We start from the raw sequence: 18900 nt of genomic DNA on the forward strand, positions 1-18900 counted from the left end.
TGATCTTCGCTGCCTCCAGCACTGAAGAGGTGTTACAACATCATGAAGATTGGTGGCCTAAGAATGAAGACTGGATTAGAGCAAGCAAGAAGCTAGGCAGAGGTGAGTGAGTAATGTTAATTATTTTAACCCGATCACGGCCCTCGTCCCTATAAAATTTGATTCATATAAATCGAAATTCAATAAATATGTGATCCAAACCTATTGGTTCATCTCTAGGGGCTATGATAAATATTTAGCATTGTGTCATGGTAACATCTAGCTTCATCTAGGGGCACATAAGACTGTTTGTCAATCCTCAGCGATGCTAACAGTCTTATAGTGTTTTGAAAGCCTCAATCAAAAGTTTTATTATCAAGTCAATTCTGTGTACAAAATTATTCAGTCATTATCTCGAAAAACAGAGATTATTTGCAGATCTCTCTGGGAGGAGAGGTTATGTTTTCAGCTTTGTATTATCAGTCACTTGTGTGTAAGGCAGCGTAGTTGAGGAAATAAGGTGTTTAACCAAAGGTCATGTGAGCACACCCAAACTCAAGTTCAAAAAAGGGATTGTGTTGACAGTGCGTCATATTGGGCTGGTAGCTACGAGGTTTTATATGCATTTGTAGTTTAAAGTTCATGCAGTCAGTAACACTGAAAACAACCAGGATCCTACACAATATAACCCTGGAAATGCATCATGGCACTGCACCACCGACTCAATCAGTGGCAAAGGCTACTACTGGCGATCCTCTGCTTTCCTCTGCTCCCATTCTACTTGTGCGTTTACTATCTATGTAAGTACTACTCTGTCTTATGCAGTATAGACACATTGATTTGGGAACATTTTGACAGACAATTGGGGTAGAAAAGGCAACACTATTTTTTCATAGTTTGCCTGCTAGCCCATACCTGGTCTATAAATTTGTTGTATGGGAATAGCTGCTTTTGCAAATTTATGGGCAGATAACAGGACCTTTGAATTTCTTTGCATTTTATTGTGTGATCATACCCACCTTCAGGTAATAATTCCAATTATATTCAAGAATATTGCTAATAGGAAGGGAGAGAAGGCAAATGTAAATGTTCACTTGGAGTTTTGTAACATGTCAACATGATATGTCGTAAAACACTACTATGTGGCGTGCAACAGAAGGGACCAGAACTGGTCCAAAAACCAGTCCCAGCCATCCCTGTAGAGAAAGCTAAAGGTGGGATTCTACAACCTCCATTCATTTCATCAATAAGTGAAGAGATTTTATTTTCATAGGTTTGGTTCTATGGCTATAACTATAACTTTGACTGCATAGGTTGGTAGTGGCCAAAACGTTAAGATAAGTGGTGGTCCAGAAAATATTCTTTTATGCACAGTCTGACCACAACCATAATAAATACTAAATTTAATAATTACACAAATTGAGACATAAAAGATTTACTTAACTTCCTATGTGATTACCCCCAAAGCTGAAAGATCCCTTAGATCGATCCAGTCATTTGAGGTAAAACATGGGAATTAGTTTCTCAGGAAGCCTTGTCTGTAAGATTCCCTACAACATCTGGATCTCCACAAGGAGAAATAGTGCCCTCTATACCATAGAGTCTGTATGGCGTGAATAGGATTTATTTTATCATGTCATCTCTATGTCTCTGTACATCTCTGTTTGTCTTGTGACCATTGTCACGCCAATCATTTGTTATTCTGCTCTACAAAGCAGTTCTGTATAACTCAGGAGTGTGTACGGTATTTACAGCTGCAATTAAAGCTCACAGGTGTATGAGAAAGATCTCCTGAACTCCGGAGGACTGACCCCCGCCTAGATGCTAACAGTTCTCTCCGATACTAAGAAAGCAGTAAAACAATATAGAAATGTAAAAGCACCAGAATACACTTGTAGCCAACCAGGAAAACCTCAGGTTTGGTTTTTTTTTTATCTTGGCTAATAAGCTCAAACTAAATTATAATACATATTAACTGTTAACCCCTTAACTCCTTGGGGTATTTTCATGTTTGCGTTTTCGTTTTTTGCTTCCTTCTTCCAAAAGCCATAACTTTTTTATTTTCCAGTCAAAATGGCCATGTGAGGGCTTGTTTATGCGAGATGAGTGCAATCCCATAGTTGTTTTTTGGTTGTTTTTTACCATGTTCACTAAATGCTAAAACTGGCCTGCAATTATGATTCTCCAGGTCATTATGAGTTCATAGACATAAACGTGTCCTGGGTCTTTTTTATTTAAGTGGTGAAAAAAAAATTCCAAAATTTGTTTAAAAAAATGGCGCCATTTTCTGGTACCCTTAGCATCTCCATTTTTCATGATTTCGGGTTTGGTGAGGGCTTATTTTTTGCGTGCCGACGTTTTTAATGATATCATTTTGGTGTAGATACAATCTTTTGATCGCCTATTATTGCATTTTAATGCATTGTTGCAGCGACCAAAAAAATGCAATTCTGGGGTTTTTATGTTTTTTCTTGTTACACCGTTTAGCGATAGGTTTAATGTTTTTTAAATATTGATATATCGGGCGATTCTGAAAGTGGCGATACCAAATATGTGTATGTTCGATTTTTTTTTATTGTTTTACTTTGAATGCCCCATTTTTGAAAGGGGGGCGATTTGAACTTTTATATTTTTTTATATTTTTAAAAACATTATTTTTACTTTTGGCATGCTTCAATAGTCTCCATGGGAGACTAGAACCTGCCATAATCCGATCGCCTCTGCTACATACAGGCGATGATCAGATTGCCTGTATGTAGCAGAATTGCTCACTTGCTATGAGCACCAACAACCAGGTGGCGCTCATAGTAATCTGACAGTGACAACCCCGTGTTTGCGTGGGTTTCCTCCGGGTTCTCTGGTTTCCTCCCACACTCCAAAGATATACTGATAGGGAATTTAGATTGTGAGCCCCATCGATGATAATGTGTGGAGACTGTAAAGCACTGCAGAATATGTTAGTGCTATATAACAATAAAGATTATTATTATTAGATAATAGGCTAATTGAGCATAAACTGCTCTAGATTGTGAGAACGACTGTGTCTACCATTCCTAGTGTCACTTAGGGACATTATGTGAATTAGCATTTTTGCAATCCAAGTATGGGATTGCGGACAACCAGGGGGATTTTATTCTGTTGACTGGGTGGATTTGAAATTTGCAACATATTAATTTATGCTGTGAATTATGGTACAAAGGATGAATTCTGCAACAAATAAACGGCATTCATGCAGCAAAATCCACAATGACATCTACATGATTTTGGTGTGGATTTTGCTGCAAATTTAATGCTAAGTCTAGGGGTTTACGACCAACTTAGACATCAGACTGTGCATCTAAGCAAAAATTCTATCTTACTTACAAGGCAATATTGTGTATGTGTCACCATTCATCCTGCAACTCTGTTGATACTGATATGTCATTTACATCCAGGTCTTAAAAATAAAAATGAAACAGAACCAGATGGAAAATATCAAGATTTAGGTAAGATTTATTTCTTAGTTATATAATAAGACTGTATTAATAATATCGGAAAGTAGCGGGCAGTTTGTGGAATGAATCACTTGGAATATTGCCCTAGATCGCTGGAGCGCCCTCCGTACGTTCGGCTGTCGAGGGAGCTACAAACAGCAGTGGGGGTCTCCAGGTATAGGATATGATCCTAAGTGGAGGTCACTAATAAATAAGTCAACCCCAACCCTGGACAACCCCTGTTTGCCAAAGTCATTTTTCTACAGCATTATCTGTGTCGATCAACAGTGCCTTGCGAAAGTATTCGGTCCAGTGGAACTTTTCAACCTTTTCCCACATATCATGCTTCAAACCTTAAGATACCAAATGTAAATTTTTGGTGAAGAATCAACAACAAGTGGAACACAATTGTGAAGTTGAACGAAATTTATTGGTTATTTTAAATTTTTGTGGAAATTCAAAAACTGAAAAGTGGGGCGTGCAATATTATTCGGCCCCTTTACTTTCACTGCAGCAAACTCACTCCTGAAGTTCACTGTGGATCTCTGAATGATCCAATGTTGTCCTAAATGCCTAATGATGATAAATATAATCCACCTGTGTGTAATCAAGTCTCCGTATAAATGCACCTGCTTTGTGATAGTCTCAGGGCTCTGTTTGAAGCACAGAAAGCATCATGAAGACCAAGGAACACAACAGGCAGGTCCGTGATACTGTTGTGGAGTAGTTTAAAGCTGGATTTGGATACAAAATGATTTCCAAAACTTTAAACATCCCAAGGAGCACTGTGCAAGCGATCATATTGAAATGGAAGGAGTATCATACCACTGTAAATCTACCAAGACCCGGCCGTGCCTCTAAACTTTCATTTCAAACAAGGAGAGACTGATCAGAGATGCAGCCAAGAGGCCCATGATCACTTTGGATGAACTGCAGAGATCTACAGCTGAGGTGGGACAGTCTGTCTATAGGACAACAATCAGTCGTACACTGCACAAAGCCACCTGGGAGACACACCAAACATGTGGAAGAAGGTGCTCTGGTCAGATGAAACCAAAATCAAACTTTTTGGCAACAATGCCAAATGATATGTTTGGTGTAAAGGCAACACAGCTCATCACCCTGAATACACCATCCCCACTGTCAAACATGATGGTGGCAGCATCATGGTTTGGGCCTGCTTTTCTTCAACAGGGACAGGGAAGCTGGTTAAAATTGATAGGAAGATGGATGGAGCCAAATACAGGACCATTCTTGAAGAAAACCTGTTGGAATCTGCAAAAGACCTGAGATTGGGACGGAGATTTGTCTTCCAACAAGACAATGATCCCAAACATAAAGCAAAATCTACAATGGAATGGTCACAAATAAATGTATCCAGGTGTTAGAATGGCCAAGTCAAAGTCCAAACCTCAGTCCAATCGAGAATCTATGGAAAGAGCTGAAAACTGCTGTTCACAAACGATCTCCATCAAACCTCACTGAGCTTGACCTGTTTGCCAAGGAAGAATGGGCAAGAATTTAAGTCTCTTGATGTACAGAACTGATAGAGACATACCCCAAGCGACTTGCAGCTGTAATCGCAGCAAAAGGTGGCGCAACAAAGTATTAAGGAAAAGGGGCCGAATAATATTGCACGCCCCACTTTTCAGTTTTTGAATTTCCACAAAAAGTTAAAATAACCAATAAATTTCATTCAACTTCACAATTGTGTTCCACTTGTTGTTGATTCTTCACCAAAAATGTACATTTGGTATCTTTATGTTTGAAGCATGATATGTGGAAAAAGGTTGAAAAGTTCCAGGGGGCCGAATACTTTCGCAAGGCACTGTATCTACACTATATGGATTAAAAATTTGGGCCATACTTCTTAATAATTGACTTCAGATTTTGTATTTAGTCTCCTTACCACAGATGTAGAAAATCTAGCCCATCGTCGTGACATTTTCCTGTACTAACATTTAGAAAAGCATGGCTCGTTCTATAGAGCACCACTAGTACCAGCTCTGTCCTGTAATAGGAGCCACTGTTGTAACAAGTCAGGTCATGCATGCAATTTCTTCCCTGATCAGTGTTCCACAATCACCTATGAGTAGTAGTATTGAAAAAATAATTACGTGTTTACGAATCACAGTAACTCCATCAAGAAGTGGAAACCATATACACTCACTGGCCACTTTATTAGGTACACCTGTCCAACTTCTTGTTAACACTTAATTTCTAATCAGCCAATCACATGGCGGCAACTCAGTGCATTTAGGCATGTAGACATGGTCAAGACAATCTCCTGCAGTTCAAACCGAGCATCAGTATGGGGAAGAAAGGTGATTTGAGTGCCTTTGAACGTGGCATGGTTGTTGGTGCCAGAAGGGCTGGTCTGAGTATTTCAGAAACTGCTGATCTACTGGGATTTTCACGCACAACCATCTCTAGGGTTTACAGAGAATGGTCCGAAAAAGAAAAAAAATCCAGTGAGCGGCAGTTCTGTGGGCGGAAATGCCTTGTTGATGCCAGAGGTCAGAGGAGAATGGGCAGACTGGTTCGAGCTGATAGAAAGGCAACAGTGACTCAAATCGCCACCCGTTACAACCAAGGTAGGCCTAAGAGCATCTCTGAACTCACAGTGCGTCGAACTTTGAGGCAGATGGGCTACAGCAGCAGAAGACCACACCGGGTACCACTCCTTTCAGCTAAGAACAGGAAACTGAGGCTACAATTTGTACAAGCTCATCGAAATTGGACAGTAGAAGATTGGAAAAACGTTGCTTGGTCTGATGAGTCTCGATTTCTGCTGCGACATTCGGATGGTAGGGTCAGAATTTGGAGTAAACAACATGAAAGCATGGATCCATCCTGCCTTGTATGGAGCATCTTTGGGATGTGCAGCCGACAAATCTGCGGCAACTGTGTGATGCCATCATGTCAATATGGACCAAAATCTCTGAGGAATGCTTCCAGCACCTTGTTGAATCTATGCCACGAAGAATTGAGGCAGTTCTGAAGGCAAAAGGGGGTCCAACCCGTTACTAGCATGGTGTACCTAATAAAGTGGCCGGTGAGTGTAAAGTGTCAGCTGTAAAGTGCAATGAAGAGGGATAATACTATGGGTTTGTTTTCAGCGGTCAACCGTGGTTCCTAAGTTCCAGCGAAGGAAAATCTTAATGATTTAGAATACAAGACATTTGGAAAGTTGCACGCTTCCAACTTTGTGAGAACACTTTGGGATGTCCCTTTCCTACTCTGGATTGACTATTTCCTCATGCACAAAGACATAGCTGGGTAGTTTGATGTGGAAGAACTTGGCTGTCCGCCCTGGAGCTCAGCCCCATCCAAGACCCTTACACTGAACTAAAACAGAGATCATGAGCCCAGCTCTCTCTTCCAACAACAGTGTGTGACCATCCAAATACTCTTTTGGATGAATTGGTAAGAATTCTGAAAGGCAAGCTCCAAAATCTTGTAAAAAGGTTTCTCAGAAGAGTAAAACTTGGAAGGGGTGAGAGGGTGGAGGAAACCCAAGATTAATGCCTATGAATTTAGAAAATGATGCCATGAAGGCTCCTGTTAGTGTAACGTGGAGGTGTCCCAATACTTTTGACCATACAGTGTATACTGCTTAACTACAATATTATATGGCTATGTGCCCATGAGTCGGAACTAGCAGCGCTTTGGATGCAGCATATTTTCCCTGCACTCAAGGTAAATCCGTATGTGTTCACTGAACCATGCTGATTTACCGCATTCAGTACATTCTATTGATTCAATTTCTCTTGCTGAGACTTGCATCTCCGCAAGAGAAATTGACATGCTGCGGTCCTGAAAGATGCGCTGCATGTCATTTTCCATGGGTAGTCTGCAGGTTCACATAGTCGCATTGTGGACATGGGATTTCTAGAATCCGCTATGCAGTCACATCTGGCCACTGCGGGTTGGATGCTGCATAAATACGCAGCATCCAGCCTGCAGCAATTCCTGAATGTGGGAATGTACCCTTAAACTTCTCTCCATTGTAAGCGTACAAGAAATGAGAAATTAATAATGGCTCTTCTATTTATAATTTAAAAATCTTGTCTTACAGAAGTTTCCAACAATACCACCGAGGATGTAAGAATGGGACTGTCAGCCAATAATAATAATGGTATGAAAGAAACTCATGTTCTATAGTAAATAGTGTATACACGTAAAATAATGGCTGCATATGAAATAGAATTATAGCTAGGCTTTCCATCATTTGTGACAATCATTAAGTTACCGTACTTCTACTAGCCCTTAAAAAGGAAATTTATTTTCAACAAACTTTGCATAAATCAATAGTACAAGCAAATAATAGAAACTTTGCAATATATCTTATCAGAGTTTTCTTCTTTCTCCACTTATGCACTTCTTCTTAGCCTCCCTGCCTCCTAAATTTTGTCATCACTTTGAAAAAAAAAGCTCATTCCATCCTACTCAAGACAAATTGGACAGCTAGCACAGTGAGGTGTCAAATGCTAACCCCTATTATTTACCATGGAGAAGGATAGGGAAACATGGAGTGAGGAGCAATGTGAGAAAACAAGCAGAGGGAGACAGATCATGCTGAGCTTTATACCAAGACTTTTACATCACCATTGTGCTGGATTCACATGCACACTACTCAATACTTCTGAATAATTTCTTCCATTCTGCTTTTGTTTCTCTTGTATGATAACTAAGGACTGAAGGTCAGTAATTTCTCATGTCTATGTGTGCTGCGTATCAAAGACATCATAGCAGCTAGTCTCCTCGCACCAGCTCAGAGTCAATTTTAAACTGAGAGATAGTCTGCAGAGGGGAAGCTGGTGGAAAAGTAGCATTCAACTCATATATTTTACAGAAATAGTGTGATTCCTCATGTGCACATGGAACAGCATATTCTGAAAGTTTTTTTTTTTTACTTTTGGTCAAGGTGGAATGGCCCATTGTCAAACGACACTTGGAGTACATGTCATTGAATGTTATCTGTCATGCTCCCAAATCTTATTAACCTGAATATATTGGGTTAATCTGCAGGTTAATAGTGTTCTAAAGCTGCCTGGCTGCCTCAGTGAAATACCCACAACCAGTAGAAAATGAACTTTATTCCTCCTGACAGCCTCCGGCTTTCAGTCATAGAGGTGCAGCTTGCATGGCTTCAGTCACAACTCAGTACATAGTAAGTGGCGGCAGTAAGCACATCCGGCACATCGACTGACAGCTCGCTCTGCACTGATACACTGCAGCCGGCTGTCAGTTACTGTGCCAGGATGTGCTTACAGCCACCAGTGACTATGTTCCGTTAACCCCCAAAATAGTTTGATGTCCAAACAGCCTTCCCTATGTAATATGAGGTTCCTATGGCCCCCATGGTATGTTGTCCCCACAGCCCCCTTAAATATTGTATTATGTCCCAAGAGACCCCTATATGTAGTATGATGGCCTGAACAGCTCCTTATATGCTGTATTATATCCTTCATTGCCCCTCTATATATACTATGATGGGCCCCTCAGCTTCTATATATGTAGTGTGATGTGATGTCCACACAGCTCCTCTATCTAGAGTATGAGGCCTCTCATCCCCTGCATATAGTATGATGGACCCTACCGCTCTCTAAATACTGTATTACTGTATGTTCCCAACAACCTGCTCTATATAGTCACCTATTTATTATGTGATGGTTCTACAGCTCCCTATACTTAGTGTGATGTCTCCACAGCTCTTTATATAGTATGATGATCTACTAGCTCCTTCTATAAAGTGTGATGTCCCCACAGCCCATCTATATGTAGAGTGATGTCCCCACAGCCTCTATATATAGCGCTGGCAAAAATTATGAGACCACCACATCAAAATCATGGGCAGCCCAATCTCCAGACATGAACCCAATTGAAAACCTCTGGAATGTAATCAAGAGGAAGATGGATAGTCACAAGCCATCAAACAAAGAAGAACTGCTTACATTTTTGCGCCAGGAGCAGTGTGAAAGACTGGTGGAAAGCATGCCAAGACGCATGAAAGCTGTGATTAAAAATCATGGTTATTCCACAAAATATTGATTTCTGAACTCTTCCTGAGTTACAACATTAGTATTGTTGTTTCTAAATGATTAGGAACTTGTTTTCTTTGCATTATTTGAAATCTGAAAGCAGCGGTTTTTAAAAAAAATTTTGAGCATTTCTCCTTTTCAGAAAAAAGATACAAAATTTATTGCTTGAAAATTCAGAGACATGTTGACAGAAGTTTACAGAATAAAAGAACAATTTACATTTGACTCAAAAATATACCTATAAAGAGAAAAATCAGAGAGACTGAACATTTTTCATGGGTCTCTTAATTTTTGCCAGAGCTGTAAATAGTATGATCATCCCCATAACGCTTCTATATTTAGTATGAGGCCAGCACAGCCCCCTATATATAGTATGATATTTGCACAGCCCCTCTACACTTAAATATGATGTCATCTTAGCCCCTCCATATATAGCATGATGGTCCCACAGCCCCTATGTATAATATCATGGTCCCCACAGCCCCTCTATATATTGTGTGAGGATCTACAGCTATATATATATATATATATATATATATATATATATATATATATATATATATATATATAACAGAACAAAAGTTTGGACACACCTTCTCATTTAAAGATTTTTCTGTATTTTCATGGCTATGAAAATTGTAAATTCACACTGAAGGCATCAAAACTATGAATTAACACATGTGGGATTATATACTTAACAAAAAAGTGTGAAACAGCTGAAATTATGTCTTATATTCTAGGTTCTTCAAAGTAGCCACCTTTTGCTTTGATGACTGCTATATATATTTAGCATGATAGTACCCACAGCTCCTCTCTATGTAGTATGAGGTCCCACATTTCCCTATATATAGTATGATGGCCTACTGCCACCCTATATACTGCATTATATCCCCCACGGATCACTACATATAGTATGATGTCCCCCACAAACCAATAATATAAAAAACAATAAAGATTATAGTCGCCTAATCCTGATATCCTGTACAGCAGCCTTCATCTCCTTTTCTGACTTTTATATCGGGCCTTCGGGATGCATTGATGTCATCATGCTATGAGTACTCTGACGTCTTGTAAGCTGCATGCCTATGGTCGGTCATACGAGATGGACAGTGATGGAGATGGACGGGATTGAATTGTATTGGCATCATGTTGTAGATTGTGACCCCTCGCGGGCAGGGTCCTCTCTCCTTCTGTAGCAGTCGTGACTTGTATTGTTTAAGATTATTGTACTTGTTTTTATTATGTATACCCCTCCTTACATGTAAAGTGCCATGGAATAAATGGCGCTATAATAATAAATAATAATAATAATAATAAATAATAATGTTGATGCTGACACGTTTCATTGCAGCCATTGCCTAAGATCCGGGGTTCCTGGTAAGAAGTTCAGAGGCAGAGCCCCGGATCCCTGATGCTAGCGATGCCCCTGCTTATGACTGAATCTCCAGAGAATTATTCCCCTAATACAATTTATGTTTTCTTTTCTGTGACAAACTCACCAGAATGGCAAACAGTATTATAGAAATATGGCACTTCTTACTGTGTCAAGGTCATTGAAATTAGGGAAATGCTAGTTGTTGTCATACTACAGTTTTTTGGCACTTTCACTTTTTTGCTAAACACATCTTATGGACCATTGTTGTATGCATAAAGCCAAAAATCCATTCAATCAATCCTAGTTCAGCATGGAAAAAATCATTACTATACAAAACATGATCGCCTTTTCTGTGACACTAAGGCGTGGCATAGGTTAATAATTGCTGTACAGAAAAGTTGACTTTTCCTCCTTTCATTTATAAAACATTCCTATCATTCCACAAGGTTTCAAAGGTTAAGGAGAGGCAGATGTGAAATAGTACTTATTAAAGAAACATGCTCCATTTTCACTTTAGAACAGAATATAATTTGATTATTATTGACCATAATGACATATAAGGCAGACTTATTCCTCGTAGTTGACCAGGTTGTTGGTATTTCTTATGCTGTGTAACATCTGCTGTTATTTTCTAGTCACCTTGGAGGATGAAATAAACTCTTGCATTGCAGAAAATAAGCAACAAGGAGTTCAACCAGCCATTGAATCTGGTAAGACCGCCATTAGGAAAGTCACAGAGTAAATGCATGTTGGATTACAGAAATAACAGTGAAAAATGAGTTCCGACTCCATTATGAAATTAGTATATAGGAAAGGTACTTAGTACTTACACCCAAAGTCAACCTTAGGGGTTTCATTACTAAAGTAGAAGGAGTACCACTCGCACTAATAGGAATTTCACTGGCCCCGATGACTAAGATCATATGGTGTATTTATGACACACCTTCCACTACTTAGATATTGGTGATAACCTATCTTTGGGATGGGTCACCAATATCAGATGGGTGGAGTGCGGTAGGAACGGAGCTGTAGAACTTGACGATGGAAACTCTACGTGTTTGGAGTGGATTTATTCCGGCTCCATAAACTGGTTACCTAAAGTCACCACTGGAGCTGCAAACAGCTGATCAGTAGAGGTCCCCGGTGTCAGATCCCCACCAGTCTCATATTGAAGGCATTAATATAGGTCATCAATATCTACGTAGTGGAGAACCCCTTCATGGGGAGCATCACAGGAGGGACATACGCAGAACTACATGCAACCAAAGGATGGTTCGCTGGGCTGCTAACATGTCGCACATCCTTAGGCCTCTAGCATTTCACTATCCGTGTGCAGACTTGTAGGTGGTGCAAACATAGTGCCTACACATCCATTTTCACACAATAATTAGGGAATTTGCTAAGACTGGCCAAAACAGAAGCACACTTAGATGCAGTGCCGGACTGGGGTGCCAAGGACCCACCAGAAACCAACTCCAGGGCCTCACTTTTCTGCTACATGCAAATGTGACATTATCCATAATCACAAATGTACAATGTGATTCGAGTACGTTTTGCCAAGTACTGGTCAAATAAGAGGGTGGTGACTATCTCTTCCACAGTATCCCACCGGAGGATTCTCCTGTGGGCCAGTCCAAGCCTGCTCAGATGTACCACAGATTTATTTCTGAAGCACGCATCTCTTACTATAGTTAGCAAATCCTGGGATAAAAAATGCTTTAAAGTAATTTGTATAAAATAAGATTTATGCCATATATGAACAGGTCTACATGTACGCTGTATTCAATTAATTTAAAAACAAACAATACCTCATTAAATCATTATTTTTTTTAGATATACAAGATTTCTGTTATAACGTACACCGATTTCTAGTTTATATTATGAGGAAATCTATCAGAAATTGGGTGCCCCTTCTCTCCCGCTAAACCCCGACAACTTGTTCTGTCCCTTTTACATGAACATGATTTTCAGACAAAGAAACTTGTGACAAACCTGCCAGTGAATACACACGTATTGCCTCCTGTATATCAGTCTTTTTACTCTTTATAAAGGAAGGAAAAGCTCTTACGAGAACAAGGAAGAAATCAAGCGAAAGAAAAGTAATCACAGTTCTGGTGAGTAATCACAAAGTAAATAGCTTGGGGTTATTGCCTGCACACCCACAGAGGACGGAATAAGATGTAAAGAACAACTAGATTAAAAAACACTTTCTCCTCTTATCAATTGACTATAGTGAGCGCTCATGAGCCGACCATGGAGAACGCAGGGTCTCTGTAAAGACAGTAAATAGATTTGTTTTATGGAAGCGGAACTAAATAGAAGTCAATGGACAAAACAAATATACTAGGTAATTACAGTATTCGTCTTCAGGAAGTATTGGAAATAAGGAAGATTAGGAGACGGGTTTATGATCAATTTCCTCACAAACACTATGGGGCCAAAAGTATATGGCCAACTGACCAATATACTTGTGAGCTTTGTTGGACATCTCATTCCAAAACCATATTGCTTCCACTACGGTGTAATGGCTATAACAATGTCCATTTTTCCTGGAGGAATTTCTACAACATTTTGGAATGTGAGGATGATTGAAAAGGTCTCTCTCTCAATTGGCATTCTAATTCATCGCAAAAGTGTTTCATTGGGTTGAGGTCATGGTTTTGTACAGGCTAATGGAGTTGCTCCAGAAAAAAACCAAGCCTTGTTTGCACAGACTTCACTTTGCACAAAGGGACAAAATCATAGTACAGCAAAGAAAGGCCTTCCTCAAGCTCTTGCTTGAAAGTTGGAAGTATACAATTACCAAAAATGTATTTGTATGCCATAGTAATACCATTATCATTCATTGGAAATAAGCGATTACCAATCAGGGGTTATTTAAATGCCTGTTTACACAGGCAGACCAAAGGAAACAATGTGCACTGAGCAATCTGTACTAGATCATTCAGCGTGCATAGCCTGCCAGTTCTCAGCAGCGTGAGTACTGTATACGCAGGATGATGCACCTCTGAGAACGATGAACAAGCATTTACAGTGGGGAAAGAAAGTATTTAGTCAGCCACCAATTGTGCAAGTTCTCCCACTTAAAAAGTAGAGAGAGGCCTGTAATTGACATCATAGGTAGACCACAACTATGAGTCAAAATGCGAAAACAAATCCAGAAAATCACCTTGTCTGATTTGGCAATATTTATTTTACAAATTATGGTGGAAAGTAAGTATTTGGTCACCTAAAAACATGCACGATTTCTGGCTCTCACAGACCTGTAACTTCTTTTTTAAAAGGCTCCTCTGTTCTCCACTCATTACCTGTAGTAATGGCACCTGTTTGAACTTGTTATTTATCAGTATAACAGACACCTGTCCACAACCTCATACAGTCATACTCCAAACTCCATTATTGTGAAGACCAAAGACCTGTCGAAGGACATCAGAAACAAAATTGTAGTCCTGTACCAGGCTGGGATGACTGAGTCTGCAATAGGCAAGCAGCTTGGTGTGATGAAATCAACTGTGGGAACAATAATAAGAAAATGAAAGACATACAAGACCACTGATAATCTCCCTCAGTCTGGGGCTCCATGCAAGATCTCATCCCGTGGGGTCAAAATGATCACAAGAACAGTGAGTAAAAATCCCAGAACTACACAGTGGACCTAGTGAATGACCTGCATAGAGCTGGGACCACCGTAACAAAGACTACCATCAGTAACACACTACGCTGCCAGGGACTCAGATCCTGCAGTGCCAGATGTGTCCCCCTGCTTAAGCCAGCACTTGTCCGGGCCGGTCTGAAGTTTGCTAGAGAGCATTTGGATTATCCAGAAGAGTATTGGGAGAATGTCATATGGTCTGATGAAATCAAAGTAGAACTGTTTGGTAGAAACAAAACTCGTCGTGTTTGGAGGAGACAGAATTCTGAGTTGCATCCAAAGAACACCATACCTACTGTGAAGCATGGGGGTGGCTTTTTGGAAGTGCATCTGAACAGCAAGGTTGATTGCTGTTGAGGGGAGATAGAGAGAAAAAAAAAAATCTATAAATCTTCAGCACAGCGAGTGTGAGCGAGCTGAGTGTGACCTGAGCGTAAGTGTGAACGGCGGTAAGTGTGTGACTTGTGATTCAGTGAAGAGGTATTTGGAAGGCCTTTAACAAATACCTGTGTGAATTTGTGTGAGTTGCTGAATTGGGAGTAGCTATATTCATAAGGAGTTAACTTAGGGTGGGGGCTCATAATTAAGGGGATATAAGGGGCAGCTGTTTGGGGCTCAAGTCCTTTTTGGAAGTGCATCTGAACAGCAAGGTTGATTGCTGTTGAGGGGAGATAGAGAGAAAAAAAAATAAAAATCTATAAATCTTCAGCACAGCGAGTGTGAGCGAGCTGAGTGTGACCTGAGCGTAAGTGTGAACGGCGGTAAGTGTGTGACTTGTGATTCAGTGACTTTGGAATCAGGGAGTTTCCAAGGGAGGAATTGCTTCTGTTTTTTTTTTTTTTTTTTAATACTTTGTATTTATTTTTAATTAACGTTTCTGTGTGGTGCAATCCCCATTAGGAAATGTGCTCCACAATTGTTAATGCCATCCAGTGCACATCTTGCCACATGTATGCAGTCCTTGACCAGCCGGTCGAGGGTGCATACTGCTGTGCGAGATGTGAGCACATTGTGCATTTGGAAACCCAGATACTGGATCTAAATGTGCAGCTGGCAACACTGAGATCCATAGACAATATGGAGAGGAGTCTTCTGCTCACAGAGCAGACGCTCAATGGGATAGATGAGGAGGGGGATGGTAGGATGGAGCTGCAGGACAGTGTGGCAGTTAGCTGGGTGACAGATAGAAGGCGGGGTAGAGGGAAGAGTGCCAGGGAGGCTAGTCCTGATCTGGCACACCCCAATAAGTTTGCTAAGTTGGCAGATGAGGGGGGGTGCCAGTACAGGGGTAGCACTGCTGCAGCCAGGCATGTCCTCTGAAAGCCGGAGGAGTGACTGCTCCAGTAAGGAGGGAAATAGGAGAGCAGGGCAGGCCAGACAGGTGCTGGTAGTGGGGGACTCAATTATTAGGGGAACAGATAGGGCAATCCGTCACAAAGACAGGGATCGTCGGACGGTGTGCTGCCTACCTGGCGCTCGAGTCCGACACATCGCTGATCGGGTGGACAGATTACTGGGAGGGGCTGGTGAGGACCCAGCGGTCATGGTGCACATTGGCACAAATGACAAAGTTAGAGGTAGGTGGAAGGTCCTTAAAGATGATTTCAGGGAATTAGGCTGCAAGCTGAAAGCAAGGACCTCCAACGTGGTATTTTCCGAAATACTGCCTGTACCACGTGCCACGCCAGAGAGGCAACGGGAGATTAGGGAGGTTAATAAGTGGCTCAAGAATTGGTGTAGGAAGGAGGGGTTTGGGTTCCTGCAGAACTGGGCCGACTTCTCAGTTGGCTACAGGCTCTACGCTAGGGACGGGCTGCACCTCAATGGGGAAGGTGCAGCTGTGCTGGGGGAGAAAATGGTTAGAAGGTTGGAGGAGTGTTTAAACTAGGGATTGGGGGGGAGGGTATTCATTTTATAGGAGGGGAAGATAGTGCAGAGAGAGACCTGGGCACAAATAAGGAAGTTGGGGGTGGCGGTGGCATGGGGGGTGGGGTTAGAACAGTTAGTAATTTAAGAAAGAATAGAGGTACAGAGAGTAACATCAAGTGCATGTATACTAATGCCAGAAGCCTCGCCAACAAAATGGATGAATTAGAACTAATGTTGTTGGAGCATAATTATGACATGGTGGGGATATCTGAGACGTGGCTGGATGAGAGCCATGACTGGGCTGTTAACTTGCAGGGCTATAGCCTGTTCAGAAATGACCGTACAGATAAGCGAGGGGGAGGGGTGTGTCTGTATGTAAAATCGACCTTAAAACCCATCCTGCGTGATAATATAGGTGAATCTAATGAAAATGTAGAGTCCCTGTGGGTGGAGATAAGGGGAGGGGGAAAAAATAATAAATTACTGATAGGGGTTTGTTATAAATCTCCAAAACTAATGGAAGCAATGGAGAATATCCTCGTAAAGCAAATAGATGAAGCTGCGACTCAAGGAGAAGTCATTATTATGGGGGACTTCAACTACCCTGAAATAGATTGGGGAAGAGAAACCTGCAGTTCCAGCAAAGGTAATCGGTTTTTGACAACTATGAGAGACAATTACCTTTCACAACTGGTTCAGGACCCAACAAGAAGGGGGGCACTGCTAGACCTAATATTAACCAACAGGCCAGACCGCATATCAAATATAAGGGTTGGGGGTCACTTGGGGAATAGTGATCACAAAATAATAGTTTTCATGTCTCCTTTAATAAGATGTGTAGTAGAGGGGTGACAAGGACACTAAACTTCAGGAGGGCAAATTTCCAACGGATGAGAGAGGATCTTGGTGCAATTAACTGGGACGATATCCTGAGACACAAAAATACACAAAGAAAATGGGAGACGTTTATTAGCATCCTGGATAGGACCTGTGCACAGTATATACCGTATGGGAATAAACATACTAGAAATAGGAGGAAACCAATATGGCTAAATAGAGCTGTAAGGGGCGCAATAAGGGACAAAAAGAAAGCATTTAGAGAATTAAAGGAAGTAGGTAGTGAAGAGGCATTAAATAAATACAGAAAATTAAATAAATTCTGTAAAAAGCAAATCAAGGCAGCAAAGATTGAGACAGAGAGACTCATTGCCAGAGAGAGTAAAAATAATCCCAAAATATTCTTTAACTATATAAATAGTAAGAAACTAAAAAATGACAGTGTTGGCCCCCTTAAAAATAGTCTGGGTGAAATGGTGGATGAGGATGAGGAAAAAGCCAATATGCTAAATGACTTTTTTTCATCAGTATTTACAAAAGAAAATCCCAAGGCAGACAAAATGACTAGTGATAAAAATTCCCAATTAAATTTCACCTGCTTAACCCAGCAGGAAGTACAGCGGCGTCTAAAAATCACTAAAATTGACAAATCTCCGGGCCCGGATGGGATACACCCCCGAGTACTGCAGGAACTAAGTACAGTCATTGATAGACCATTATTTTTAATCTTTAAAGACTCCATAATAACAGGGTCTGTACCGCAGGACTGGCGTATAGCAAATGTGGTGCCAATATTCAAAAAAGGGGCAAAAACTGAACTTGGTAATTATAGGCCAGTAAGCTTAACCTCTACTGTGGGTAAAATCCTGGAGGGCATTCTAAGGGATACTATACTGGAGTATCTGAAGAGGAATAACCTCATGACCCAGTATCAGCACGGGTTTACTAGGGACCGTTCATGTCAGACTAATTTGATCAGCTTCTATGAAGAGGTAAGTTCCAGACTGGACAAAGGGAACCCAGTGGACGTAGTGTATATGGACTTTTCCAAAGCTTTTGATACGGTGCCACACAAAAGGTTGTTACATAAAATGAGAGTAATGGGGATAGGGGAAAATATGTGTAAGTGGGTTGAGAGCTGGCTCAGGGATAGGAAACAAAGGGTGGTTATTAATGGAGCACACTCGGACTGGGTCGCGGTTAGCAGTGGGGTACCACAGGGGTCAGTATTGGGCCCTCTTCTTTTTAACATATTTATTAATGACCTTGTAGGGGGCATTCAGAGTAGAATTTCAATATTTGCAGATGACACTAAACTCTGCAGGGTAATCAAGACAGAGGAGGACAATTTTGTATTACAGGATGATTTATGTAAACTAGAAGCTTGGGCTGATAAATGGCAAATGAGCTTTAATGGGGATAAATGTAAGGTCATGCACTTGGGTAGAAGTAATAAGATGTATAACTATATGCTTAATTCTAAAACTCTGGGCAAAACCGTCAATGAAAAAGACCTGGGTGTATGGGTGGATGACAAACTCATATTCAGTGGCCAGTGTCAGGCAGCTGCTACAAAGGCAAATAAAATAATGGGATGTATTAAAAGAGGCATAGATGCTCACGAGGAGAACATAATTTTAGCTCTATACAAGTCACTAGTTCGACCACACT

General features: G+C 40.8%; 1 protein-coding gene across 1 annotated transcript in view; it reads left to right on the forward strand.

Moving 5' to 3' along the window:
* Positions 1-623: 623 nt before the first annotated feature.
* Positions 624-18900, forward strand: part of LOC143808524 (uncharacterized) — a 108061-nt gene continuing 89784 nt past the window's right edge. Inside the window, exons 1-5 of the mRNA XM_077291284.1 lie at positions 624-779; positions 3414-3464; positions 7531-7590; positions 11507-11581; positions 12923-12985. Coding sequence (XP_077147399.1) covers positions 683-779; positions 3414-3464; positions 7531-7590; positions 11507-11581; positions 12923-12985 — 346 coding nt within the window. The 5' untranslated portion in view covers positions 624-682. The remainder of the gene's footprint in view (positions 780-3413; positions 3465-7530; positions 7591-11506; positions 11582-12922; positions 12986-18900) is intronic.

This window comes from Ranitomeya variabilis, chromosome 2 (assembly GCF_051348905.1).
Source record: "Ranitomeya variabilis isolate aRanVar5 chromosome 2, aRanVar5.hap1, whole genome shotgun sequence".
Lineage (NCBI taxonomy): Eukaryota > Metazoa > Chordata > Amphibia > Anura > Dendrobatidae > Ranitomeya > Ranitomeya variabilis.